Raw genomic sequence first — 25873 nt, 5'->3', positions numbered from 1 at the left:
GAAAAATTCATCAGGGATGAGGGCTAGAAACACCTCTCTCACTCAAGGCAGTAGATCTGCTGTCCTGGCACACTAACGTCCTTGAGCAGTGCTGGGATACGCTGTGGGAGCCTTGGGACAGGGCCTTGTGCTAAAAGCAAAGTCACTGCCCAGCTCTGCGGTCACCGGTGACAGCTGCAGAGCCCCTGCATTGGTCCCAGGACCTCTCCTCTAACTGCTGGACACCCACAGGAAGTGGCTGTTAAAGGGCACCAACCCCAAGATGGTGCTTGTCTTCCACACAAAATCCATCTCCAGTCAGTAGTACTAAAACTCTCCAAATACATTTATTTATCACCGATGAAAATACTGTACAACGGCCTGGGAAAGGGGTGGGGGAAGGCAAGGTATTAAGTCTGGCTTTCATCAATGTCCTTGTCAGGATCCATGGCTGCAGCTTCGCTCTCCTGCTGCTGCTTCTTCCAGAGCTTTGCCATAGCCAGGAGTTTGAGGTTGGGCTGATTGGCAGTGTCTTCCGGGAAAATGTAATCATAGTACTCCTCCCATCCAGCATCAGACTAGAGAGAAAAATACCACAAAGCGAGTGTAATTTCCATGTTAACATTGGCTATTAGGAGGTGCTTCTAATAAGAAAGAGAAGAAATTAGACAAATACTAGAAAATTAAGCCCCGTGTTTGTTATCCCAGCAGCTGACTCCGTAAAGCACAAAGCCACCGAGGGCTCACAGCCACCACTGGCATCGTTTTTCCTTACCCCATCTTCGGCCTGCAGCTTTCTCCTCTTCTTTATCTTCTCAGGCATCAGCTTATCTATCCTCTCCTTAGTGGCATCAGTCCCAAACTCGTCCTCGAAGCTCCTCCAGGACTCCAGCAGCATGACCCTCTCCTCCTTCTCCTCGCAGCTGCGCATGGCCTTGTTGGCCTCCTCGTAGATCTGCCGGCAGCGCGGCAGCCGCTCCTCCCTCCCCGCCGACAGCTCGAACTGCGCGAAGCTGATCCACACCTGCGGGCACGCACAGCAAACCCCAGCTCCAGCCTCTGCTCCGTGCTGACACAGCCAGGGCGGAGGTTGAAACAAAACAAAGCAGCAAGGAAACCCAAACATCAACACACGAGCAGGTGCCCAGGAAATCCCCATCTGGCTCACACCCGCGAGGCTGGCCCATTTCAGCAGGACACAACATCCACGTCAGCCACGCGGAACAATTTCTTGTGGCCGTTTCAAGTGGTGAGAAACCCGTGTGAATTTACTCAATGACAGCACCAAGGGACACCAGAAAATCACAGTTCTCCTTGCAATGTTTTTGCAACTAAGATCCCAAAGCTGCTCAGCAAAGAGGGCTGCATGGAAAAGCTTCTTTCATCTGAGACATGCCTGCTGTTGTATGGCATTCAGGAACTTCCCTCCCCCCTTCAGAGCACAGGCACGGGCCTGAACCTGGGTTGATTTGACCCAAGGCAGCCCAGGCTCTCCCTGCCCGTGGGCCAGGTTCAGGGCCAGCTCCGTGTCCTGGGTGCCCACACACACCTTGACGTGCTGTGTGCGCTGCAGCAGCCGCCGGTAGAGGTTTCTGGTTTTCTCATACTCCTCTTGCTCAATCTCGAAGTCAATGTAGGATTTCCAAAGGACCTGCAACAGAGAAGCCTCCTCACCACCACATTCGTTCTGAGCACACGGAGATACCGGGAGGGGAAGAGAAGGGGTGGAGGTGAAATTTCCCTGAGAGAAGGTTCGGAGATCGGGGTGCGTTCACTGGCGCCACGGGCTGGGATTGGGGCTGAGCGGCACCGAACCCGGTGCGCATCATCCCCTCGGCTTTCCCGTCCTGTTTTATCTGGTGGATTGTTCACGTGTTCATCAGCCACTGTGCAATAGTTCCACAAAACTGGCCCCTTCCCCGCTCACCTCTGGCATGTCCAGCCGGGGCTGGCCGATAGCCAGCTCGTAGATGGCCCGGGCACGGTCGATGTCCCCAAGGATGGTCTCCAGCTCAGCAAATTTAATCCAGGACGTGCAGTTTTCCGGTGCAAACTCCAGGAATTTTTCATACAGCTTTCGGCAGCGGTCAAATTCGCGCAGTTGTAACTCCAGCTCAATGTAACCTTTAAACAGTTTGTTTTTTGGACATTTACCTATGGATGTCCCCTGTTAAGCAGAAAAAAACCAAACCTCTTAGTGATCTTTTTGAAGGAAAATAAAACCCGCTTTATTTTCTAAGTGTTTCTTTACTCCCCAGTACTACAACTCATTTTTTTGCACTGTTTGTTGAGGTTGTTCAGGGCCAGTAGGAAATTCAGTGTTTGCAGAGCAAACGTGCATCCATAAACACCAAGAGCCTGGGAAGCAGAAAACATCATCACTTGTCATACTTTTACGTAACGTGGGCTCCCCACGGAGCGTGAGTGGAACTTTTGACCCTGGTTCATCAGCCGAGCACCTGAAGGGAAGCACAGTCGGTACCAGCCTGTCCAGTGAGCAGTTCCCAAGCATCTCATAAAACAAAATGATACCAAACAAACTGTGGCCCCACGCTGCTCCTCCTTGCACAGAGGATGGCGGCCCACCCCAGCCTGCTGGCTGACAGCAACAGACAGCTGGAGAATAGTGTCTTTATAAAGTATTTTCTTTCTGGTACGCCTCAGTCTCTGAAGAAAACTGTCTGTCCTAAGCCAAGCTGAGGGCGACTTTGGATTCCTAGTTTGGGAATCACGTGAAGAAACAAGGGTTAAGAATGGGCATACCTGAGATAGGTTGTAGTGAACCTGACCTTGGAGGCACTTCTATAGACAAGTACAGTTTACTAAGCAATGTAGCTTCTGCTCCCTCAAGCCAATGTGAGGCAATTTGAGATGGAATTCCCTCCCTGCCATTCTCCGGCACAACGTTCCTACACATCATGGAGGAAACCACCACTTAGGATTATCAGTTTGGTTACTGCTGTGGCCCTCCAGCTCTACAAACGCTGCTGGTATTTCAGAATATGCTCAAGTTCTTCTCCTCGTGCCCTCTGTCACTGTTTTGGTGGAAGCCCCATCAGTTTGCTCTTTAAAGTCAAACCACCTCAACTGCTACCAGCACTGGATTTCTCTCAAAATGCCTGCTGCTGTCCCTGAGCTTACGAAGAATATCTGAACTGAAAAGAAAGGAACTTTTTCATTTCAAAAGATCTTGCTGCCCCATCACACCCTGCTGTCCCCCAACATGCTGACATTCACACAGTGAACCTGCTCAGCAGCTCCTGAGCCTGCCTGAAGCCCCTGTGATTGCTTCTGTCAGCAGCAGTCGGCAGGTCCTAATTTCCTAGAGTCAAACCTCCCATTCATCTACAACAAGGCTTTTTAAAACCCTATTGTTGGAACAAGTATCACTGTAAGGAATCAGCAGCAGCTAAGAACTTGTAAGAGCACTAAGCTGATGTGGGTGCTCTGCATTCAGAGGAATGCTTTGTCATTTCAGCCCGGGGCTAATTCATCAGAACAAGCTACTGCTTCTTTTAAAATCATACCTGACAGTAAATGCTGGCCCCTGCAGACTTCTCGGATGCTTTATTTTAAGTAGATTAAACCAGCAATTTAGAAAGGACAATTTAAGATCTTTTAACGACACTCCTGTGTTACTATTAGTGAAGTCAGTTATGGCTCTGACAAAAGCTTACCAAAGCCCTTCTGGCAAGGGGGAGGTTTTTCTGGCGAATTTCAAACTGTGCATACAGCAGCCACATTTTGGCAAATGTAAACTGGAAGAGAAAGAACGAAGTGCTATTTAGGCTGGAAAGTCAGTAGACAATACTGCACGCATTCCTTAAAAAACAGGCACTCCTTCTACACAAGATACTACTGCTACTGCAGGTAGCCTCATTTGATCTCAGTGTTTTCCTGCTGAAAGGTTTAGAGTTCATTGCCTAAAGCAATCTCTCTACGACAGGACAATATATTGGGGTGAAAGGAAAAATGGCCAGGACAGAAGTCTTTTAAACCAACGAAAAATAGTTTTTTAACCCATCATCGACTGGCAAAACATCAGCTACTGCTGAATCAATTAACAGCTAATCAGCCTTTAATAGCTAGAGATCAATCTGACACTCAGATGACACAATAAATGACAAACTACAAAAAGAACAACATGAACTAGGATTTTCTGACACTCCAAGGCAATGCAGATTAATAGTTGTAAGGGTTCAGCCACACGGATATTTCAGTTAAAGTTCACAAGCAAAAAAAAAAAACCCCACGAAACTCCAATCAGCCTCGAAGACCAATTGTAACAGGGAAGACAGACCTGAAAGCTGTTCTGTCAAACGCAGCTGCCTCAGGGGTGACCATGAGGGCCACTGGATGCTATAAAAGGTGCTAGCCCAGTAAAGCAGAGCCACAAGTGCCCTGCAAGAGACACCGGGCTGTGAGCAGCTATGAACGGATCCCGCCTGAGGAGGAATGCAAGCAAGCACAGACTACATGGTCTTCCCTACGCACCGACTACGTGTAGTGTCATCTTCTTACAGTCTACTGAGCAACTATATTGATAATTAGCAACTATTTTATAATTTAATTATTTGAAAATACTGGGGAAACCCTTGTGTTTGATGTGTATGAGGGAATCTGAGACCAGTGCTTGTCCTGCAGTTTCCCACCGGGGATGCAAATTACAGACGTCTTGCGCTTTAGCTTGAAGACCTCCCTGTCCATTTTGGAAGGTTGATGTTTTGAGAAACTGGAAGGGATACCTGAAGTTTCAAGCAAAGCCTCTGTGAACCTGCTAGCAGCCATTTGGAGCTGCTTACACACCTGAACGTCGGGGGGGGGAGAGAACGAAAGGATCTTATCTAGGGCATTTAAACCCAAAACTCAACCCAAACTGCTGGAGGAGCCATACCTTCTTGTGGGGCAGGAGCTCAAGGCATGCCTGGTACACCTGTCTGGTTCGCTCTGCATCCTGTAAGAACAGGCAGCGTTAAACACTTTGTTTACTGCTGAGATTATGCTGAATTTTGAATCCTGCAATGACTGCAAGACTGCAGAACAGTATTCAAGTCAAGCTGGTTAGAATCAGGAATGCTTATCTACTTAGTGTGCACAGTTCAAAGGTGGTAGCTTCTGAATCAGCAAGACTCACCTTTCCAAAGCAAGGTTCAGAGCTAAGAAGCAGACAATACAACAAGGAGCGTCCCTGTCGTGGGAGGAAAAACATGTCTCTTCCTTTGACAGACACCGAATAGGTGTTCTGTACTCAGAGCAGCTCTAATGTTCTGTGACTGGAAACAGAGTAACTACTTGCACAGCCTCGAAGGCTGCTACAGCAACAACGTGGCTGCTTCACAAACAGTTTTTGTTAACTGTAAAACTGTTTCACGAGTCCAGGTAACAGCCTGGCACGGGCAGTTCTGCTGTGGCCAGAAACACCCACTTCTGCTTTCACCATCAGCGTGTTGCTGGGTGAATTAGGGTAAAAGAAGTTTGGCTTTTTTTCCTCCCCTACGCACAGGGGGAAAAACTGGAAGAGAAGAAATTCTCTGTACTTAAATAGTAAATCCTGCAGCTTGTTACACAAAACTAACAAGACAACGGAATATCTAGTTCTTGGTTTCCTCATTAAATTATCAGAAGCTGTTTACTACAAAGGAAAGGGAAACCCCTGAGTTGTCGCTACTTGCCTTTGCCTCCAGCTCCTCATAGAGCGCATAGTTAATCCAGAGGTAGATGTACCTCTTCCAGTGGCGCTTCTCCTGGATGGGGGGCACGTTGGCGATGGCTCTCTCGTACACCTCCCGCACGGTCTCGGCGTCCGTGTCGCTCTCCACCAGCCTCAGGTAGTCGAACCACGCGTCGTAGTTGTGGGGGTTTGCCTGCCAGAGAGAGGGAGAGGGGCAACAGCACACAAACCTCAGCCACTGAAAAGAGCAAAGCCTGATCCTTTACTCAGCCAGAATTTCCCCTTTAAAACAGATCACTGGAATATTAACGAAAACCGTCGGTCTTGGGGATGCTTATGGTAGAGCTTTCAGGTTAAAATACGAGTTTGTTTTGTTTCGTCTTTATTTTGCCCCCGGCATTGTCTCAGTGAAGGCAACCCCAGCGAAGTGTGAGAAGGGGTGAGGAATGGTGAAACGTGCAGTGTGGACTGAACAGCTGGCAGGTGTGGCACAGCTGTTCCCTCACAAAAAGGTATTTATGCACAGGTGAGGTCTCCTGTAATGGCTACTCCCTAACTGAAGTCAAGTAGTAACCACAAGCTGAACAGCATCATCCCTGAGGTGTGACTTGAAAGGGGACCAAAAGCCTTGAGTTCAATCAAAAAAACCTCGCCCGCACAATCTAGATTAGAAAGCAGAAGCAAAAAAAGCAGCGAATGCAAGCACCATTCTCTTCCCCGTGGACGGAATTCTGGCTCTAAAATGAACACTCCCTTGGTATTTGTTTTTGGACTGACATCCAAGGGTAATGAGAAACTCCTCAGGCTCAGTATCACAAAATACTCGCGTACCTTAAGCAGCGCCGGCTGTACAGTGAGCCTGGAGGGTACCTGTCACACGTACCTTCACCTCCTCCTCATACTGGAATCTCCTCTTGCTGACAATGATGTCCTCGATTCCCCTCCTGTCTCCAAACTTCTTCTCAAAGATGGTGTAATTCTTGAAGAGATTCTGGGCATCCTGCTTTGGAATTCTATCCAAGGCATACTTGTAGATAACCCTCACTCTTTCAAACTGAAAATATTAAATATAATTTGAAAAATATTTACAAAGCAGTTTCTGTCCTCCCCCGCAGTTTTTTCAATGAGCTTTTGGCAACGTTTAACAGAACGCAGAACTGTGGAACACCTCAACGTAAGCAATTGTTTTGGAACAGGAGTACCACAGATCTCCCTGAAGAGTAAACTTTGGGGGGGGGGGGGGGGGGGGAATAAACCTGAAAATGCCAGCCCCCGTCATCTCTTATTCATTTACAGGTTTAGAATATTTAATCCATTTTTAAGAGGTTGTGGTTTGGTGGTGGTCACAGAATGTTTTCAATTTCTTATCAGCGTGGGAACCTTAAGAGACTGTGAAAAACATCTGGACCAATCCGGTTTTCTATCATGCAGGCCTATAACCTCTCAGAACCTCTCTAGTCCAAGGATACAGGTTTGAGCCAATGCTGGTGGTCTTGGGCTTGGCAGATCTCCCTTAGAGCTCATTTTACTGACATCATCAAGAGGCAACTAGAGGTGAGCAAAAAACCGTCTCCCTAACTCGGACTACAATCACCAGCTGCTGGAAAGGACAAGTATTGCAGTGAATGTTAAACAATGGCCTGGAGTTTCGATATCCAAGGAGAAACCTTGGCACGACTCAGAGGCATTATGAAGGAGATCTTACCTCTTTCTGGTTCTCCTCAAACTTGGCGAAAGCCACGTACAAGTGCTCATCCATGTGTTCTTCCCCAAAGAACTCCACGGCCCGCTCGTACACCTTCCTGGCGTGGGCAAAGTAGCTGTGCTTCTCCTCGAAGCGCGCGTACTTGATCCAGTTCTTCACGTCGGGGTGAACGAGGACGAGTGCAGCTTTTGTTAAGGAAACGGTGGTGGCTGAGTGGCACATCCCCAGCTGTGCTCTTCCCTGGGACCACTGGGTCAAGGACTGCATCAAACAACTCCCCAGGGTGGTATATGCAGGGAAAAGCAAATGCGGCTGGGAAGAAAGAAGACTGACAGCTCTAAGTGTGCAAAGGCTTTGTGCCTTACCGAGAACTTAAAAAGGGCTAAGGGTCAGGGAGAATCTGAGGAGAAACCTGAAACAAACGATGACCACAAAAGAGCTGGGTGCATGAGTGCAGTTAAACAGACACTGCTGTGGCAGGACCTAGAGCCACTTCACTGAATCTGGAGGCTTCCCCTAAGCATGCTTGTAACACCTCCTGCTGGCTCCCAGGGTGGTGGCTCATTCCCGGCACACCACAGTGAAAAGGAGCACAGAGCCACTGCTGCACATGGAACACTTAGGAAGGAAATAAAGAACGGAGACCTTAACCTGGGCAGGAGTCACAAGGCACTGAAAAGGATATATCTCTCGTAAATGCTTCGTGCTCTGTCCACCTCCTTGTATCTCAGCTCGAAGTTGATGTAGGAATGCCAGGCTTGCTCCTCTGGCTGCCACTCCATCCACCGTTCAAACACCTGGCGTGACCCAGCAACATTGCCCAGCATCTCCTCCATGTAGGTATACTTGTACCTGGGCAAAGAAGATTGAGTTTCTGCAATCATGTGGTGAACGCGTCAATTCAAGGGCTTTTGGAGTGCTTCCTAAGAGCACCCCTGAGTTTCCCTCACCTACTTCCTCCCACCCCAGAAATGCCTGTGGACACAGCCGTGACTGGCAGCATCCAGGCACACAAGCATCCTCTTCTCCCAACGCTCTTGTCACTTAAAAAGCACTTAAAAACCTCTCCAAAACTTCAGCCTTCCTCCTTCTGTCCAGACTAGCCCGAAGACTTGGAGAAACAGGATAATCTGCATAATCCCAGAACAGCCAAATGCTGTGCAGTCTTTGGGGCTAGAAGGGGTGCTCCCTGCCCTGCCAACATACCAGAACTGGTTCACCCTGGGCAGGGTGGTAATGGCCCGGTCCCAAATGTTGCGGGCATGGTTGACCTGGCGGTTCTTCATTTCCATCTCGGCATATTTCAGCCAGAGGGTGACGTTCCTGTAGTCCACGTCCAAGGCACGCTCGTAGATGGAACGGGCTCTGGAAAACACGAGTACAGGGCAGGTAAAACGTGTCTCCAAGACATGGGTGTGTGTCAGCGTGTGTCTAAAAAGGCTTATAAGAGACGCCGGCAGCCGCGTCGCCGTTACCTCTGGATTTCCTTCAGGCTTTCTTCCCATTGTGCGTACTTTATCCAGTTGCTGATAACAGTCCTGTTCTTTCTTATGTTATCTTCAAAAGTCTGAGGAGAAAATTACATCTGTAAGGGGGAAATCCTTCTGCAGACCACTCGCGTCGTAAATGGCTTATGGGCTATTATTATAATAGTACCCCGTATATAATGTGAGGTGCTGCTATCCTTCTCGTTATCAAGAGTTCCCAATATCCCACATCCACGCAGCTGGGATAACAGATATAACTCAGTACGACACTGTAAAAACTGCCTGGCAGAGAAGCTAGAAATGTAGATCACCACGCAGAACAGGGCTAAACCCGAGTTCCTGCAACCCGGCACCTGAAATACTGACACAGAGTAACAGCTGACAGCACTAAAACAGTCCTTCAATTTCTCAATGTTCTGCTTAATGTTTTGACAGCAACACTACCTGGACAGCTGGAATCCAGTCACTGCAGATATGCATGGATATATTCGGATGCACCACCATGAATTTCGTCACGTTGACATGCATGTACCACCGCACTAAATTTTTCTTTAAAGTGAGATGCCACATTTTTACTCCCTGGACTTAACAGGCTGGCATCAAATGTGCTAGGGAGGTGTCAGCGAGGGCAAGTCCGGCCTTGTGTTGTGGTCAGGATGACTGCTATTGGCACGTCATGAGCAGCTAAGCACGTTTAACACAGCTAATGGCAGGAATGAGCCACCACATCCATAGAAGAGATGAAAAAAGGCAAGCAAGGGAGACCTGAAAGGACCAGCAGGACCTGGGGGGGGGGGGGGGTGATCAAGGGCACTTGGGGGGCCCAGGTAGTTCTCCCCTCAGTCCTGTCAGCAAGGATCATGGAGCAAACTCCCCGCTAGGAACATGCTTGCTTTGCTCATCCTGGATAGGCATTTCCAAAGGAAAAAGCCGAGCAGAACCATAAGCAAATTTGCACAAGCAAGGCAACTGTTTTAAAAGAAGAATTACAGCTCAGCATTACTATAATGCTATTTATCTTTTTTTTTTTTTTTGTTCACATTCTTTTATAGCAGCTGGCCAGATGCTGGTGGCAATGAACAAAACGCCTGTTAATTGTGTAAATAATTACCCTTTCAGTGTTCCGGACACGGGCACAGGGGAGATGATGTTTGCTACCAGATTTTGTCAAGCAACACCTCTGTAACTTACACGCTTTGATCAAGGGTAGGATGAAACAGTTAGGGATTTTAAACATTCGGTATCCACCTGGAAAGTTCACAAGAAATACAGGCTACATCTTGCTTAAACTAAAAACAGCAGAATTTCAGTGCTTTATGTGAGTGCCGAGATTAAGCTCGTTTTTTTACTGTACCTTCCTCTTCCGGAGTTTATAGTCGTTTAGCTCCTCAACATCTGTGATCTTCTGCTGCGGAGGCGGTGGGAGAAGCTCGAGTTCCCTCTCCTTTGCCTCTCTCAGAAGCTGCTCTGCTGTGATCTGAACTTCGGCGGGTGCCTTGTTTTTCACCTGCAGGGCAAGCGCAAAGCGGGGCTCGGGTCACATTTTCCAACGCGGCACCGAGCTGCTCAATTTCCGCCGGCGCCCCGCTTCGCGCGGTGCCGGCCGCAGCCCGCCGGGACCCGCCGGGAGCCCACGGCCCGGGGCGAGCGGGCAGCCGGGGGTCCCGGGGGGTCCCCGCCACCCTCCCTGCCGCCCACCTTCGCCACTTTGGGGATGCGCTGCTTGCCGGCCGCCGTAGACGCCATCTTGCCGCCGCTCCGCGCGCGGGCCCCGCCCCGGCACCCCTGACCTCACGCAGCACCGCCCGAGCGTCGTTGCCACGGTGACGGCGACGCGTCCGTTCCGTCCGTTCCGCCCGTGGGACTGTCCGCCCCGTCCGCTTCGTCCGCGGGTCTGTCTGTTCCGTCTGTTCCATCTATTCCGCCTGTTCCCGTCCTTGGGACCGCCCGCGGCCGCTCCGCTCCGCTCCGCGCGGGGGACAGGGCAGGTGAGCGCGCGCCGCTCCCGCGCCGTGCCCGCGCTCCGCGGGGCGCCCCCTGGCGGCTCGGTGCGGGGAGGCGCGGGTCTGTCCCGCGTGCCTGAGGGGGTCGCTCGCGCCCGGGGTCCGTGAGGGCGGCCCGGGGGTGTCCAGGGACGGCGCGGGTGTCCAGCCCCGGTGTCCAGCCCCGGTGTCCGGCCCCGGTGTCCGGCCCCGGTGTCCGGCTCTCGGGTGTCCAGCTCCGGTGCCCAGCACCTGCCCCACCCCGAGGTACCGCCCACAGTACCGCCCTCGGCCCCGCCCCAAGAGACCGGGGGTGCCGCGCAGGAGCCTCCCGCAGTCCCTCAGACCCCTCCCGACTCGCCCCCCCGAGGTACGTACGAGTTCGGTGCGTTTTGAGCCACAAACACACACACAAAAAAAACCCGCGTGGAGTCTCACTTGTGCTTCAAGAGGGCGTTTGTGTGAGGAGGCGGGAGGGAGCTGCCCGGAGCTGGGGAGGGCAGCGCCTTCCTCGGGTCCCCGGGATGCTGCTCCGTGGGAGGAATGCCGGAGTTGCTGCAGAACAGCATTTCCTCACGAAAAGGATGCGTTTTTATTGTGCTACTGAGCTACTTTCGCTCCCCCGGGGCTCTGAGGGTGTTTAGGGGTGCTGCTGGAGGTGGGGGTGTGTTTTTTTTGCGTTAAGTTAAACAGTTGACGATGGAAATGTGGCAGACGGTTTTCCTCAGCTGAAGTCATCTCAGTGTTAAGCCTCGGTCGATGAATGGCGCTTTAAAGTTCGTGTTTGTTTTTATTTATGAAATTGACGCGTGTTTGTAGAAGATGTGGTGCTTCAGGTCAGTTTCAGGACTCGCACTGGCACCGCCTTGTTTGTGAAAGGTGTAGGAGTGCGGATGACTTTATCTGTGTTTAAACGATGTAAAAATCTGCGTTTCTTTTGGTTTTTCATTTTAGTCTGGAAATGCGGTGCCTAATAATTGAGCGTCTCATCTGGGTTTGGAGTCGCTGTTAGAAGTGGCTGTTGTGTTTGGCGGAGTGGTGAAACTGCTCTGCTGGCCTAGGTGCCTTGGTTTAGACTTTATTTTTGAGTTAGCACTGCTATATTTTGCACATATATTTAAGAAATTGCGGGAAGCCACTGTTCATTCGCTTTATTTCACGTGCCTGGTTGTTGGCTGGGTCAGAGTCGGCTGCAACACTGAGCAGACACAAGGCTGAAAGGTGTTCGAGCTGAGGGGTCACGGGTGGTTTGAGTATCTGCTGCCCCTGTGTGTTCTGAAGTTGCTGGGCGGATCAAGAAATCAGTTGTGCCTGGCAGATTTGCGAATGCGGAACCACAAAAACGCCCCCCACCCCTTTTTCTTCTGCGTAGGAAAGCAGTAGAACTTTGAATAGCCAGAGAACTTTGGATCCCCTCTGGAATTTAAGCCCTGCTGTTGACCGCAAAAGAAATTTGAGGAGCAGTTTTGGACCAAATAGAGTTAACTCACCTGAAGCTGCTGTTTAACCAGGACATTGTTCCCCTGACTGTTTGCAGCTGAGCCTCCAGCCTGCTTCCCCTGACTGCCCACAGCTGAGCCTCGCACTGAAGGCCTTTGAGTTTGAAGCTCTTGGTGATGAGCTGGTTGCCATGCAAATGAATAAATACAAAAGCAGCTGTAGCCTATTAAAACAATTAATTTCCTCTGTAGGATCCAGACAATAGGGGTGATTGCCTGCTGCATTTCAGGTGTGCCTTGTACGTGCCGTAAGTGTGGATCTGTGTGGAGGCGTACGAGAGCCAGGCACCGAAACCCATCGGAGCTGCCCCACTTAAGAGTTTATGAAAACCCACCTGAAGTGACTGTGTTGGCAGCGGATCGCAGCGGGACTGCTGGAGCAGCAATGTTTTCCTTGGTTCTCAGTGCAGCCTGGAGGATGGCCACGGTAACCTCTTCCAGGGGAAATACAGAGGTAGTCACTGCCAGAAGGACAGAATCACGCGATGTCCCAGGCATTATCGGCCTCTTCAGCCCTGTTACAGAAAACCTCTTTGGAATGATTGATGTCACTTACCTTTTGTAAGTAATGGTATTTTAGGTTATCACCTTTCAGGCAAATATACGTTACACTTGAAACGGCAGAAGACATTCTGAGCCTTGACATGATGTGACATAATGACTTTCGGTGCTGTTTCTAAAAAGGGGAAGAAAATCTGCTTCCATGTCTGTCACGTGCGTGACTGTGCCAACCTGGGTCCCTGCCATGGGGAACTAGGTTTAATTCTAGGCTAGCTTCCTTTTATCAAAGCTCAGAAGAAATGCTATTAAGTAGCACCTGAGAAAACTCTCAGCAGACAGGCCGTGTGACAAACAGATGTTGGTGGGTCACTTAGGTTTTTCCCCCTTAATAGCAAAAATCTCGGGTAACAGCTTTTTGGGGAAGAAAGAGATGTGTGAAAAAACACACGAACACGAGGAAGTGTTTAAGTCTTGCATCCCAAATTTACTAATACGATTGAGGATTTGAAAATCTACGTGAATTTTTGTAGTGTTAGAACACAAATATCTGGAACTGAAGCACCAATACCAAGTTAGGATGTGGATGATGAAGTTTTATTGAGGCCTGATCCTGGGAACCCTCTTATATGGGGCTCATTTTTCTGTTTTAGCAGGCCGAATTCACAGTCAGTCATTTTCCCTGTGGAGTTTCTTCAACTTGTGCAAAATTAAACTGTTTTCATAGGGAAATATCAAATCTTGCTTTGACACTCTGCAATGAGAAGAATGAGGTTATAGCCCATGCTGCCTTTCTGGACTATCCAAATTGGAATATCACTGATCAGGCTGAATGGGAACCCTTCCTGCGTGAAAACTACACCAACAATAAGTGCACTGTAAGTAAATGGTGTGATTCTAGTTGAGTTTTCATTTAAGGCTCAGGTGTAAAAAATACACGTGGGCATCGCTAACCTATTTTCGGTAGGTTTGAGGCATTCAGGACGCAGAAACCCTCGTGCTGACACGGGTATCTTAGTCCTGCAGTGAGCTTGTTTGGTGCTGTGCTGCTCTTTGCTTTGCCTACTGGCAACTTTCACACGGGCTCCTTGGGCAAGCTTGTGAATTTCTGGTAGGATTTACGGACTACAAGCAGGCCCTTACAAGTTTAGGACTCACGTGCTCCCCCATTACTGAGTCCAGCTGGGAGCTAGATCGTGTGATTGTTGAGAAAATACAGAAAATGTTAACCCCAAGCACTCAGAAGGTGGGCAGCACGTTCCGTAATAACTGCGGCACTGCCAACACCTTATCTCTGCTTTTGTTCACCAGTTCTCCGGGGTCTTCTGAGATGTTAAGCAATGGCTGGGAGGTGAACTGACAGAAACAGCAGTTGTGTTTGGAAATGTGTGCTCTTAAAAGAAACACAGTCATTACAGCCAAAGGGAGTGTGCAGAAAGGACCTGTGAATTCTTTGTAATGGACTTTCTTTGTCCTTTGAGCGGCACTTTGTAGGCAGGCACAGCCACCTCATTCAGGGTACAGCTGCAGCTGCTCCGGGGGTTCTGCTGTGCTGTGACCTCCCTCGGGCTGTCTGCTCCACGGGATCCGGTGGCTCCACGGGATCTGGTGCAGCAAAGCCACAGCTGACTGCGGGGTGCAGGGGCCTACAGAGAAAAGACAAGAAAAATAAGTTATTAGTCAGAACCAGTAGTGAAAAATACCTTGAAACAGACAGGCAGCAGAGCTCTTATTTTTCTAGAATGGGGTTTATTTGCTAAAGTAGGTGTAGAAGATTCAGTGTTTTATGCTTCTGCATCGGGAGAAGCTCTAAACATTTTCTGGGTATAACTTGATGAGATGTCATTGGTAAACTGCAGGTTAAATCCATGCAGGTGTGCTTTTCAAAACTGAGGTCATCTGAACATGGGATTTCTGTGAAGTCTAGTTGACCTGTCTTTTTTCTAGAGCACAGAAATAATTTCAGGGTCTGAAGTAAGAGTTTAGACTTGTGCAGAATGGAATTAGTGAATTCCTGGATTGTCTGGTTACCAGCACTATTCAGAAAATGTTACAGTCCAGGTCTGGTTTACTTGGTGTCCTCCTGAACCTCAAACAGTAAATTTTTGTTTTCATTTCTTCCCTTTGCTTTTAAAGAACAAGGGAACAAGTAGCCCAATTTTTAGAAATGGCTTTAGATGTTTGTTACAGTAGCTTGTTGTCTTGGTAGCGGTCCATGTGCTGCAGCCTCTATTGAAATCATTCTTGCTCTTAAATTGCTGAAGTTTATTGGTGACTCTAGCTATGGCATTTTAATTGAATATTATACTATTCAGAAGACCTCAGGTTTTTCCATTTAAAATATTTTTTGGTAGAAGTATTTTTATCTACAGGCAAACCTTCATTGACCCAGCACTTGTAATTAATGTGCCAGGGAACAGCTGAATTAATAGCCCTTGCCATTCCAGCACAGGGGTTTTCCAGGTTCACTGGAGATGCACAAGATAAAGGTGTCTGTTAGTCTGCCCTGTTTCTGCCTGTTGTTTGTGTGTCTCATGATGTCATCTTAAAATTCGTAATTTTTCTTACTACCTTTAAAGAAAAAGCACTTTAGGATCATGAGAAGTATGCGTGCTTTTGGTTTGAGGGGTTTTTTTAACCTAAAAAGAATGTCTTTGTCAGACACATGTTAAATGTTAAATAATGTTAATAAATGAATGTTGTTAGTCGAGAATTAATACTATTTAATATGAAATGTACAGTGTGTATTGCAGTCAAACTACAGTAAACGGAGTACAAAGAAAAAATGTTGCAGAAGCACAAAATGATTTAAAGCACGTTAATCACATAACTTTATCAACACATGCTTTGAAGTCACTTACATATACATAGCTGCTCCTTGAGTGCAGATCATGTATATTGGAAATGTATATGCATACTAATGCTTGGGCTGAGGTAATAAACATGAGCTGCGTGCATTCCTCGTTTCGTAGCCTTTGAACACGCTGTTCGTGCATCTCTTTGTGGCAAAGGAAGAATACGCGGCTGAATGTTCCCAAGAAATCGTTAGGTGAGTTCCTGTGTAGCCTTGTGTAGTGAGGCATGTGCCTTCTTCTGCTGTCAAGTTTGTCAAGTCAAGCTGTCTCCTCCAGATACCATGTCAGAGGTCTGCCAACAGAGGCCTGGTATCTTTGATACTTCACCACTGTGGAACTGCTATAAAAAAAGGATGCTTGAAATGTAAAGATTGGGAAATTTGAAAGAAATAATGTTGGAAAAAACCCAGTAAAAATTACCCAGATGAATTTCACGTGGTATTGTTTGTCAGAAATGTTTTAATTTTTGAGCCATGTGGACTAAAGAAGGAAGATTAGAGACACTGGAGAAAAACATTTATATATTAAAAAAACTAGCTGCTGTCTGTCATTGATGGGTGTAATGATGAAAGACTGAATATGTTTGTTATTTGTCCAGGAGAGCTTTTATCTTACTACCAGAACTGCAGTTTATACTTCTCTTTATACCACCTGAGGAGAAGTTAGGTAAGAATTTAATACTGTTTTATTCTTGAAATGAAAGCAATTGCAAATCTAATTAATATGCACTGTGAGCTCCTTGTGGTGTTCTTTTTGTAATACTGGGAACAGTTATCAGTTTCTAAACATGTGGAAAACATAATCTAGAAGTATCCTCTTGTGAGGATCCCTTGTGCAAGAGGTATCTGTGGTTCCATGCTCGCTCCAGCAGCTGTTCAGCAGTCTGTCCATTCCCTGCAAACTTTAAATTTGCCAGAAACAGGACATCAAAAAGGAGTAAAGATCTCAAAAATCAATTCCTACAAGTTTTGTGATGATTTCTGGTTGAATAGAGACAAGAGATTTGAAATTGGCACTTTCTCTTACTTAGCCAAGCCAGTACAGATTGGAAGAGGACACTTTGGTGAGGCTCAGAGGGGCTGCTGTGGACATGGAAGGAAACTTGGGTTATTTTGTTTAGAATGAGGTACAAAGAAAATACACGTGTTAATCAGAGAGCAGCATGTCACTTGGAATTTTAGTCCTGAGTTCAGACTAATAAACCAAGCATGCACTTAATGGAGCTGAGAAGCGTGCTGGAACTTTTCTGATTAGCCAGCTTCTAGGCATCTTGGTTCCAGGTCATACTAAAAGGCTGTAGTGGTGTGTCAGCTACAGAAAAGAGGGCTTGAATGAAGGGTTTTGTCAAACCCACCCTGGCAACAAACATCAGCTTTCCCTCAGTGCTGACAGAGATTCTCCAGAGGCATAGAGAATTGGCTTTACTATTTTTATAGGGATTGAATTTTACCAATTTCTGACTGCTTTGAAGCTTATTCAGGTTTGGAATGCTGGATTAGTTAGATGACTTGGGTGACCATTCTGCCATGTTTATACTGCTGTCGTTTCAGCCTCATTGCCTAACTTAACAGATTTGGAGCATCTTGCTATCTGTGGTTTAAGTTTGAAACTCCATTTTCCTCAGACAGTTTTGCTGTTAATTTAAAGCTCGCATAATGAAGGTTCTCCGTTGCCCCCGGCAGGTTTTTGTCATTCAGAGCTAGGCATGGGGAATGTCTTTGAAAGGATGACACCTGTTCCAGGCTCACCGATGGAGAGACGCTTCACCTTGCTGGCATGCCCCAGGCATCGGTGTCACCCACAGCTGTACGTGCGCCAGGCAAGGTAATGCAGCTCCTCGTTCCTGCTTCCCTGAGCACATCTGTCTGGGGGAAACTGAAGCATTTTCCTTTCTTAATTTGCAGCATCAGTATCTTGGTTTGACTGCTCTGGTTTTCTGTGATAACCAGACTAGGTAGTTCTAGGATTATGCTTGTTTTGTTCTATTTCATCACAAGATCAATTGTATTTTTTTGAAAAGTAGTGAAATGCGTAGAAAGACTGGTTTTTGTCAGTGATGTTTTTTCTGTGATCTGCTGGCTGAATTAGAGCACTGCGTATTTTAGGGAATGCATGTGGTTTCCAGGTTTCTTAGAGCCTCTTCCAACTTGTTTTTAGTTTTCTTACTGTTTCGTGCTGAACAGTCAAACAAAACTTGAATAGGAAGGCCTGTTACCTAAAAGAGGTAAATAAGACCAGAGAATCCCTAGTTCCAGTAGTCTTTCAGACATGAAAAGTAATTTTCTTTTGTACAGTTTTTCCTGTGGAAGTGCTCCTTACCTTGGCTTTGGCTGTGTTTTGGGGGAGCAGCCTCCTTGGCCTTGCTGAGGGAGCTGAAGAAAATAATGGGGTAACACATTTCTCCTTCCGTTGTGTTACCCTTTTTGATGGCCCCAGTTTGGAGCAAAGATTTGATATGCCCACACAGTGTGCCTTTAGCAGAGCTTTGCTCTTGCTGTGGGGTCCCAGTCGTAAATGTCATTAAAAACGTGAGACAATTATTTTCTCCTTTCCCCTCAGCACAGCTGCCTGCAGTGCGTGAGGCAGACGTGCATTTCCCTGCAGCTTGTCTGTTCTCTCTACCTGTGTAGTGACTGTTGCCACTCTTGGTTTTTCCTGCCACGTGTGTTCTGCCTGTGCCAGTGTTGTGTCCAGGACATGAGAAATGCCAGGTTTCTGACCCAGGGGTCTGGTGATTTTCCTGTTGTTGTTGCTGTGGAGATGCTTCCCTATAGTGTGGTTGAAATAGAACTTGTATCCATCAAATTTTGGGTTACTTGTCCTCTTCACAGGGGGAAGACTGCAGGTAGGGTAATGTTTTATGAAGCAGTAATTTGATTTAACTCTGATTTATTCTGGAATTGGTTTTGCATGTAGTAAATATAAGTGTTGCTTTGTGGCTAGGTAGCAGAGTTGTGATTAAATTAGCATTTCTGATGCCTGCTGGAGTGGAAGTTTAGGGAGCAGCACGTTCCTTGGACACTCTATCAAATGATAGGGGTGTGGGGGGGTCTGTACTGACCGGTGCTCGCAGATGGTGATGCCACGTTGAGTGTGTCTGATGTCTCTGCCTGGTAAAACCACACTTGTTTGTTTATGGGCTGATTCATGCTGCCGGCCTGGGCTGGATTCTGACAGAAGCCTGTCTCTGAGAGGTGTTTTATTGCACATATTGAATTTTACCAAATGGCTCTGAAGCAAGTCTGCAGCTTGTGCTCCTCCTGTTGCTTGACTTTTGAGCATTTCAAGAAAAAGGCCAGAGGCCTGACCTTTGCCCCTTCACATCCTCCTGCTGTAGCTCCAGATATTTCAATATGTTAAAAAGCACTTTCATACTAACTCAGTGTACAATTGTTAGGCTTTTTGAGTGTTTCTTTTGACTCATCTACCACCTATCAACAAGCGGTAGACTTTTATACAGAGAAGATATCAGTATAGGTGAGTTAATGCCTAAAGATTTAAAGCCTTTCCATATGTCTTGGTTCTAACTATAATACTTTTTTCAGTTTAGACTATAATTTTTTTTTTTTTGATGGCCATTGGATATTGTCAATAGAAATATTTTTTTGCATGACTGGAAATATCACTTGGGCCATAGCAATATTCCTGATAAGAGCTACCATCTTGTCTGGGATTTCTGTAGTTTGTTATGAAAAATAAAAATTGCTTTAGTTTTGTTATTATTAGAAAATTAACTGGGGAACTGGTTTTCCTCTGAAATTACACAGTTATGATATAAAATTCCTACTTCAGTGTTGTCCGTCAGTAGATGACAGGTAAGGCTAATTTCTGTTTGCAGAAGGAGCGTTGCCTTTCCCTTTCCTCTGCATTCACCTCTGTGCTTCGCTGGCATCCATAGTAACGGTCAGCAGAGCCCTTAGAGACTCCTCTGTGGACGTTGTCCCCAGCCACCTGCCTAGCAACATGTTCTGGGGCAGTGAGAGGAGATTAGGGTAATCTCTCTTCCCTCTTCCTGTACTTACAGAGGGGGAACAGCAGCTGTAAATTGATACTTTGCTTAACCATCCATTTTGAAGTTACTCTCTGTCTGGCCTCTCTAATGTGAGATGTCAGCAGTGTGCTAGAATGCAGCCTGCTAAGCTTTGATGTTTAAGGTTCTTGCTGGTATCTTGTCTAGATCCTGTCATTCTTGGGTTTGTACCCTGTAGGTAAGAGTCCAATTTGCAGCTCTGTGCTCATGCTCACAGTAGAGGAGTTTCGTGGCATTTTTATATTGGAAAGCTGCTGGGGTTTGGAGGGTTTCTTTACTATTTTAAAGACTGTAGTACTGGTGAAAGATACTAGAAGGAGAACAAAAAAGTTGAAATGGTTGTGTTCCTACAGTGTAGTGTGCATGGAGGTAGATGAATGGGTGTGAGTCCCATTGGCTGTCACAGGGTCAGTCTCCAGGAGTTGCCATCTGCACCTTTGTGTGTGGCCTTGTCCTGCGTCCCACAGAGCAGAATGACGTAGGGCACTCGGAGCACTTGGCACAAGGTTCTGTTTGGAGGAGGTGTGTGTCTATTATCCACCCCATGAAATAACTGCATTCAATTAGGATACAGTCTCACTCTGTTACCCCTCTCAGTTTGGTTTGTTTGAGGTTTGATAGCTCATTAGCAGATTTGCTATACTAATTAATTGTGTTGAGGTGGTGACGTTCTGATAATAGAAAACCTCACTGCGGCTTTTCCCTTGGGATACTTCCTGTGAAGGAGATAAGGGTGACCATTTTGGTTTGAGAGATAAAGAATGAGTTACTTAAGTTTTTACAGAGTTTTCATTGTTCCCGGAGCCTCATTTTAGTTGATGGGAAAAAAAAAGCAGGAACAAGGTCAGGATCCAAGGGGTCCCTAGCCTTGATTACAAAGGTGGTCTTATCCAGAGGTCAGGTCCATTCTGGTGTGCAGGAGCAGCAAAACCATCCAGAGACCCCCTGACTACCTCTCCTGTGCTGGAGTCAGGCAGTGCTTGGGAGCTTGGACAATGTTGGATACCATGAGAAACAGAACCTCTTTTGCCCAGCTGTGTTATTTTTAAGGCTCCTTCCAAATCCAGAAACACGTAAAGAGTGGCACTGAGAATCTGTTTATTGTTTCTGGATTCCTGCCTGTGTGGAACAATGATCTACAACTTACAGATATTGCACACAGGCACTTCCCTACCTGAGCAGTGGGGTCCTGGAGCAAAACAGGGTTTCCCCAAAACCCAGGGAAGCTCTGAAGTTCTTGGTTCTCCCTGCAGCAGCAAGGTTTGTGCATCCCCAATGATCGAGGGAAGCCTGGATAGTTGTTCCTGGATGCCTGCCTGCAGCAGCAGGTTTGCGCATCCCTGACGAGCGAGGGTCGTGCCGCAGGCTGGTCCCGGTTCCCGTGCAGGGGCGGCTTGTGCATCATCCCAAGTGAGCCAAGCAGCCGCTGCCCGTTCCCGGCGGGGCCGCCAGGTGGCGGCAGAGACCGCGCGGGGCTCCGCCGGCTCCGGTGTCGCCGCGCGTGGCCCCGGGGCCGGGACGGGCTCGCCGGGACGGTCCAGCGCGAGCGTGCCCGGGGTGTTGGTGTGATAGTCGAGGTACCCGCCTGCTCCGGGCCTGAAGCAGGGAGGGCTTCCCCTGCAGTTTGTTGCAGTTGTTCCTTATGGCAGCCCGACACAGCGCCAGTTTCCTCTCTGCTGCTTTTGGTTGTACCACTTAATTCCGGCATTTCCCCCAAGAGATAAATACAAGTGGCTTCATGTTATTGACAGCAGTTGAGTGTTAGAGCTGGTTTGCCACCAGCCTTTGCGCCATGGTCACAGCGTGTGTGACTAACGAATTCTACCACTGCTCTGGTAAAAGTGCTGGATTTTCTTGTTCAGAGTTACATTCATCCTGGGTAGGAATAGCAGTCTAATGGCAAAGAGTCTCTGCTGCCTGTTTAAATAAAAATCCGTGTAGTCTGGGACCTGTACGAGTGCTCCACCACACTCATAAGGAGACTGCGGCAGGAGAATTTTGAACTGGGATTCCCTTATATTTTGTTAAGGAAAGTGAAGCATCTCCACTGGGCAGTACAGATTTTGGTGGGTTCTGCTGACTTTTGGGATTGGTTGCCTCTCTGCTGCTGAGACTCTCACTTTAGTGTGCACTGGGGGTGTGTCCTAGGTGAAGTGATTTGTGGATGCAGGCTTTGGAATGAATATTTGTGATATTTTTCCATATGTTAATGGAGTAGAACGGAAGTATCAGCACCTATTAATGGCAGAGCCTTAGGACATTACCTGATCTCTTTTTTGTAGGATGGAAGATTATGATGATCTCATGCTAATCTGGACACCTCAAAGTGAGACTCTGAAGGAAACCTACGGTGAATATCTCCTTGTCGATCTCATAGAACGTGAAGGTGAAGAAAATCAGGCAGCTGTTTGTGAGGTCAGTCTGCCATGAGCTCTGGTTCAGTCTGATCGTAGCATTAGAGATGTCCTGTGTGACAGCTCACTCTAGCTCGGGGAATAAAATCAGCAGCCCACCTGTGGAAGGCAGAATTCATGGTCTGTACCCACAAAGTGCCCTTCTCGATGTACTTCGTGTCTGTCCTCAGGAGTGATGTTTCCAGTTCAGAATGAAGCAGCAATTGCCAGTTCTTGTGCAGATGTTTTTCAAGGAATTTGGACGGACCACGTTGAAGAAGCCATGTTGTCATTTTAGACGTTTGCATTTCAGATGACCTGTTTTCATTCCCGATGAAAGCTCATATTGCATATGAAAATGAGCAGCCAGTAATCCTTTCACAGTTTAAAGTGCTGTAGATAATTTTTCTTTCTCTTGGCTCAAACAGATTTTTGCTGAAATGAAGACAAACCCAGGAATCAATTTAAATAAGAAAGGAGTGGTAATAGTTATCCTGCTGAAAATTCCTGTTAAGATTTTCATGTATTAGTAATTGTGCATGGTAGTGCAAGCTGATAGGCAATATAACCTCCTTAATTCCTGAAGTCTGCTTTTTGTGGCAAATGGTTTTGTAAAATTGCAACATGTAATCACTGCCATTGGGAGCCAAATGAGAAACAATGCACCATTAGTGTAATGGCACATTGCAGAGGGCCATTGCTATAAATAATACATTTCAGTGGCACATTCAGAGCTCCATGTGAGACCACCGAAAGGTGTTTCTGGCCCCCAGTTTATCCGGGCAGCCGCTGCCACGGCAGATTGGGAAGGCACCTCCACGCAAACCACGATGGATGCCAATTTTCCCTGCGGAGAACGAAGCTGGCAGCCTCTTTTTGCACATATGGTAGATGGATTGGTTAATCAGCCTCTGCTGAGCCTTGGGCCTGAAATTACATAGCAGCCAGGCAACTGCGCACCCCAGCTTTGTTGGTTACGCAAACAAACAATCACTTGTTGTTTGAGGGCAGAAAAATTAAACGTCACACTTCTAAAAGTCTTTATTGAAGTGCCGATGGCCTGATAAAACAGCTGTACAAATCCAGCCTTTGAGTTTTCTTTAGGTTTATAAAGGCTTTCATTGTGTATTGAGGAGGAAAGAAAATGTGTTTTGATAATGTGTTTCACCAGAAAGTTGCATACAGTACTAAAAATTAAAGAGCTTCTTTCTTCTAGAGTTGTCTCAGGTGAAAGCCAGAAGCTCTCCAGCATGCCAGTTCTCCCTGGTCCCAGTGTGTTGTCTTGCTGAGGACTGCAGCTTGCTGGGAACTCCAGCAGCAGTCAGGCATCCAGAGTACCGTGGGTGCCAGCATTGCAGGGATCCCATCGCTCCCATGTTTGCCAGGGCATTTGGTTTTTAAGACTAGCTCTTGGATTTTTTCAGAACACAGAAATATATTTGGGGCTTATAAGTGCTGCAAACAATACATACTGCATTAGGTACTCCTTATATAATACATAATTGATTTCTTGAGTTGTTAATTTCTTAGGAGTAAAATACACTTTTCAGTTTGAGCCCGATTTAGGTGCAGATCAGTGTCCAGTAATGAGTGAACCATTACAGCTAGCTGAATGCAGGTTCTACTTCAGCTGCACTCTAACTTTAAAGAGAATGATGCAGTTTTGGAAGTATGTTTTTTTATTTGCTGTTACAAATATTTTACTGAAACACCAGGTCATTATTTGGCCCATATATAGAGCTAGTATTCCTGCAAGTCATAGCTAAAAAGGAATTAGAACATCTACTGCAGAGGTCCTAATACACGTGTTACAAGCTAAAAATTAAAAAGGATCTTTAGCTTCTGCTGAAATAGTTCCTTTATACTTTTCTGTAATGCACAGTCAGAGATGGAACATAAAAGTTGATGTTTCAGAAGTTTTTTGTTCAGTTTTTTTTGTCCTGACCTAGAATGACAGGTTCGTGTGACTTGGCTTTTATCTTCCAGGTTGGTGGCACTGCAGTAGGATTTATGAGCTTATGTTCTCATGTGGACGTTTCCTTGTTTCAAGAGTGTTTTGACTTAGGGCCTTTCCATGGACTCTGTAAACCACATCCTGAGGATATTCTCAAAGTGCCACGGAAGCCGAGTGTTCAAGGAGGTATCTGTATTCTAAAGTGCTAAATAGATTAAAGGTGTGTTTGTGTCTAGCTTCTGAGTAGGTTCTGCAGGAGGTTGGAAAAGGATATATAGGTTTACTAGCAAGAAAACACAAGTTTAACGTACCTGTTTTTGACGCAGGATGTCTGGTGTTTTTTAATTGAGGAGAGGAATTTTGATAGCCCCGGTCTCTGACTCAGAAGCGATTGTTGTTTGTGGGGAGCTGGCCTGTGCCAGCTGTGGGATAAATGTAGGCTTCAAGTTTCAGAAAGCTGTAGCATGGGGTGTACTGTCTATCAGATATAGCTGTGCTGCTAAATGAAGATGTGATTGTAAAGTCTGGTGGTGAGGGGGGCTCTGTCAGTAGCTGAGCAGCTGGTTAACTGTGCCTGTTATGGTGTCCTGTTGACTCATGTCATCTTTCTTCCTTGTGGTTCAGCTTCTGCTCTCTTTGCTTATTGTTTGCAGTCTCCTGGGTTACAAGATTTTGGGAGATCAGGGACTGTCTCTTTATTCCACTTTTATATTGGACGTGATACTGCAACACATGTACAAGCTGCCTTCCTGCAAGTGATAAAAACCAGTAGCACAAATATGTCACCTGTTTGTAGAACAGAAGTGTCACGTAAATGATTTACAGTTGTCTTTATTTTTCAGTGTCAAAGGGCTTTTTGTGCAGAAGGGCAACATTTTGCTATCTACTAATTATCAGTAATGGAATAAAACCCCTCCACCATTAGGTTGTTATGTATCTGCTTTTCTGAACACAAAGCAGCAGGCAAAAAAGGCAACCAGGGAGCTGCAGGGCTGTCACCAGCTGGTACATCGAAGCTGGCAGTCACAGAACAGAAAAGGGAGAGGAACAGGTCTCATAGCTGCTCCTGTGGACTTCCCCTCCCCTGCAAGGAAGCATCTTGCACGGAGGAGACGGAGGAAGCTGCCTGTCTCCTGTTTGATCCTGTGCTCCTGCTGCTCCAGGAGCATTAGTTTGGAAGAGGTGACAGACATGGGTAGGAGGATGAACAAGACTGAGGAGGGAGAGAGATCACTGAGGAGCCGGAGCCCAGTCCTGGGCTGTCTGCTCTGGGTGACCCTGCTCGAGCAGGGGCTTGGGCAAGGTGACCTCCAGGGCTCCCTCTCAGCCTTACCTGTCCCGGGGCTGGTTCTGGTTCTGGTGTCCCCTTTCCTTCTCCGGGGACTGCAAGGTGTAGGCCCATGTTTTGTGGCAAATTGTGTGCTGCTGAGCTTTTCAGTGAGTATGTGGTTACAGGTTTTAACAATACAGCTGTTAGATGTTTTTTATCATTTAGGAAATCTATGGGACTTGTTCTATATGTTAAAACTTAGCATGAGCAGCTGTTCTGTTCAGTTTCCTGAGAATCTGGCATTTGAGGGCTTTTCAGAAATGTTTTAAGCAGCATGGTTAGCAGTCCTGTGAATTTCTCTCTCTTCTTTTCTCTCTTAATTTAAAAACTTTATTGGTTTTGATGGTAGCTGCAGTCCTGTGGGTTGCCTTCAGGTAAGACATATTAAAGTAGTAGTGTCCCTTTATTTGGCATGACAAAGCCAGCTCTGGGGAAAAAATAATTATTTGTAGGCTTTCAGGTAGTTTGAGTGCAAATCATTAATGATCAT

The 25873-nt window shown here is 46.9% G+C and overlaps 2 protein-coding genes across 15 annotated transcripts in view; one reads left to right on the top strand and one right to left on the bottom strand.

Moving 5' to 3' along the window:
- Window positions 1-304: 304 nt before the first annotated feature.
- Window positions 305-10645, bottom strand: CRNKL1 (crooked neck pre-mRNA splicing factor 1). Its single transcript, XM_032104399.1, has 14 exons — window positions 10541-10645; window positions 10197-10349; window positions 8831-8922; window positions 8562-8720; window positions 8041-8207; window positions 7356-7534; window positions 6534-6704; window positions 5652-5843; window positions 4874-4933; window positions 3657-3737; window positions 1907-2146; window positions 1529-1630; window positions 755-1003; window positions 305-557 (listed from the first exon to the last, which is right to left on the bottom strand). The coding sequence occupies exons 1-14, from the start codon at window positions 10586-10588 to the stop codon at window positions 390-392; spliced, it is 2061 nt and encodes a 686-aa protein (XP_031960290.1). The 5' UTR covers window positions 10589-10645; the 3' UTR covers window positions 305-389.
- Window positions 10646-10665: 20 nt separating this feature from the next.
- Window positions 10666-25873, top strand: part of CFAP61 (cilia and flagella associated protein 61) — a 96391-nt gene continuing 81183 nt past the window's right edge. For 9 of the 14 annotated variants that reach the window (XR_004239279.1, XR_004239278.1, XR_004239277.1 and 6 more), the window contains exons 1-8: window positions 11004-11194; window positions 12516-12884; window positions 13549-13699; window positions 15794-15870; window positions 16275-16342; window positions 17359-17500; window positions 21989-22121; window positions 24086-24239. Coding sequence is in view for 7 of the 14 variants with exons in the window: in XM_032104361.1 (XP_031960252.1) it covers window positions 12709-12884; window positions 13549-13699; window positions 15794-15870; window positions 16275-16342; window positions 17359-17500; window positions 21989-22121; window positions 24086-24239 (901 nt within the window). In the remaining 7 variants the exon portion in view is untranslated. Of the gene's footprint in view, window positions 10831-11003; window positions 11195-11796; window positions 11886-12515; window positions 12885-13548; window positions 13700-15793; window positions 15871-16274; window positions 16343-17358; window positions 17501-21988; window positions 22122-24085; window positions 24240-25873 lie in introns of those variants that run through there. The other 5 variants (XM_032104358.1, XM_032104356.1, XM_032104359.1 and 2 more) reach the window with 5 other exon arrangements.

Source organism: Corvus moneduloides, chromosome 3 (genome assembly GCF_009650955.1).
Source record: "Corvus moneduloides isolate bCorMon1 chromosome 3, bCorMon1.pri, whole genome shotgun sequence".
In the NCBI taxonomy this organism is placed as follows: domain Eukaryota; kingdom Metazoa; phylum Chordata; class Aves; order Passeriformes; family Corvidae; genus Corvus; species Corvus moneduloides.
The sequence above is the reverse complement of the archived record's forward strand: the minus strand, read 5'-3'. Positions and strand labels throughout refer to the sequence as shown.

Coding starts and splice junctions, on each gene's coding strand:
- CRNKL1 (XM_032104399.1), bottom strand. CDS start 10,588: ATGGCGTCTACGGCGGCCGGCAAGCAGCGCATCCCCAAAGTGGCGAAG. Junction 10,350..10,540: donor GCATCCCCAAAGTGGCGAAG/GTGGGCGGCAGG, acceptor CTTGCCCTGCAG/GTGAAAAACAAGGCACCCGC. Junction 1,004..1,528: donor AGCGCACACAGCACGTCAAG/GTGTGTGTGGGC, acceptor GCGTGCCCGCAG/GTGTGGATCAGCTTCGCGCA.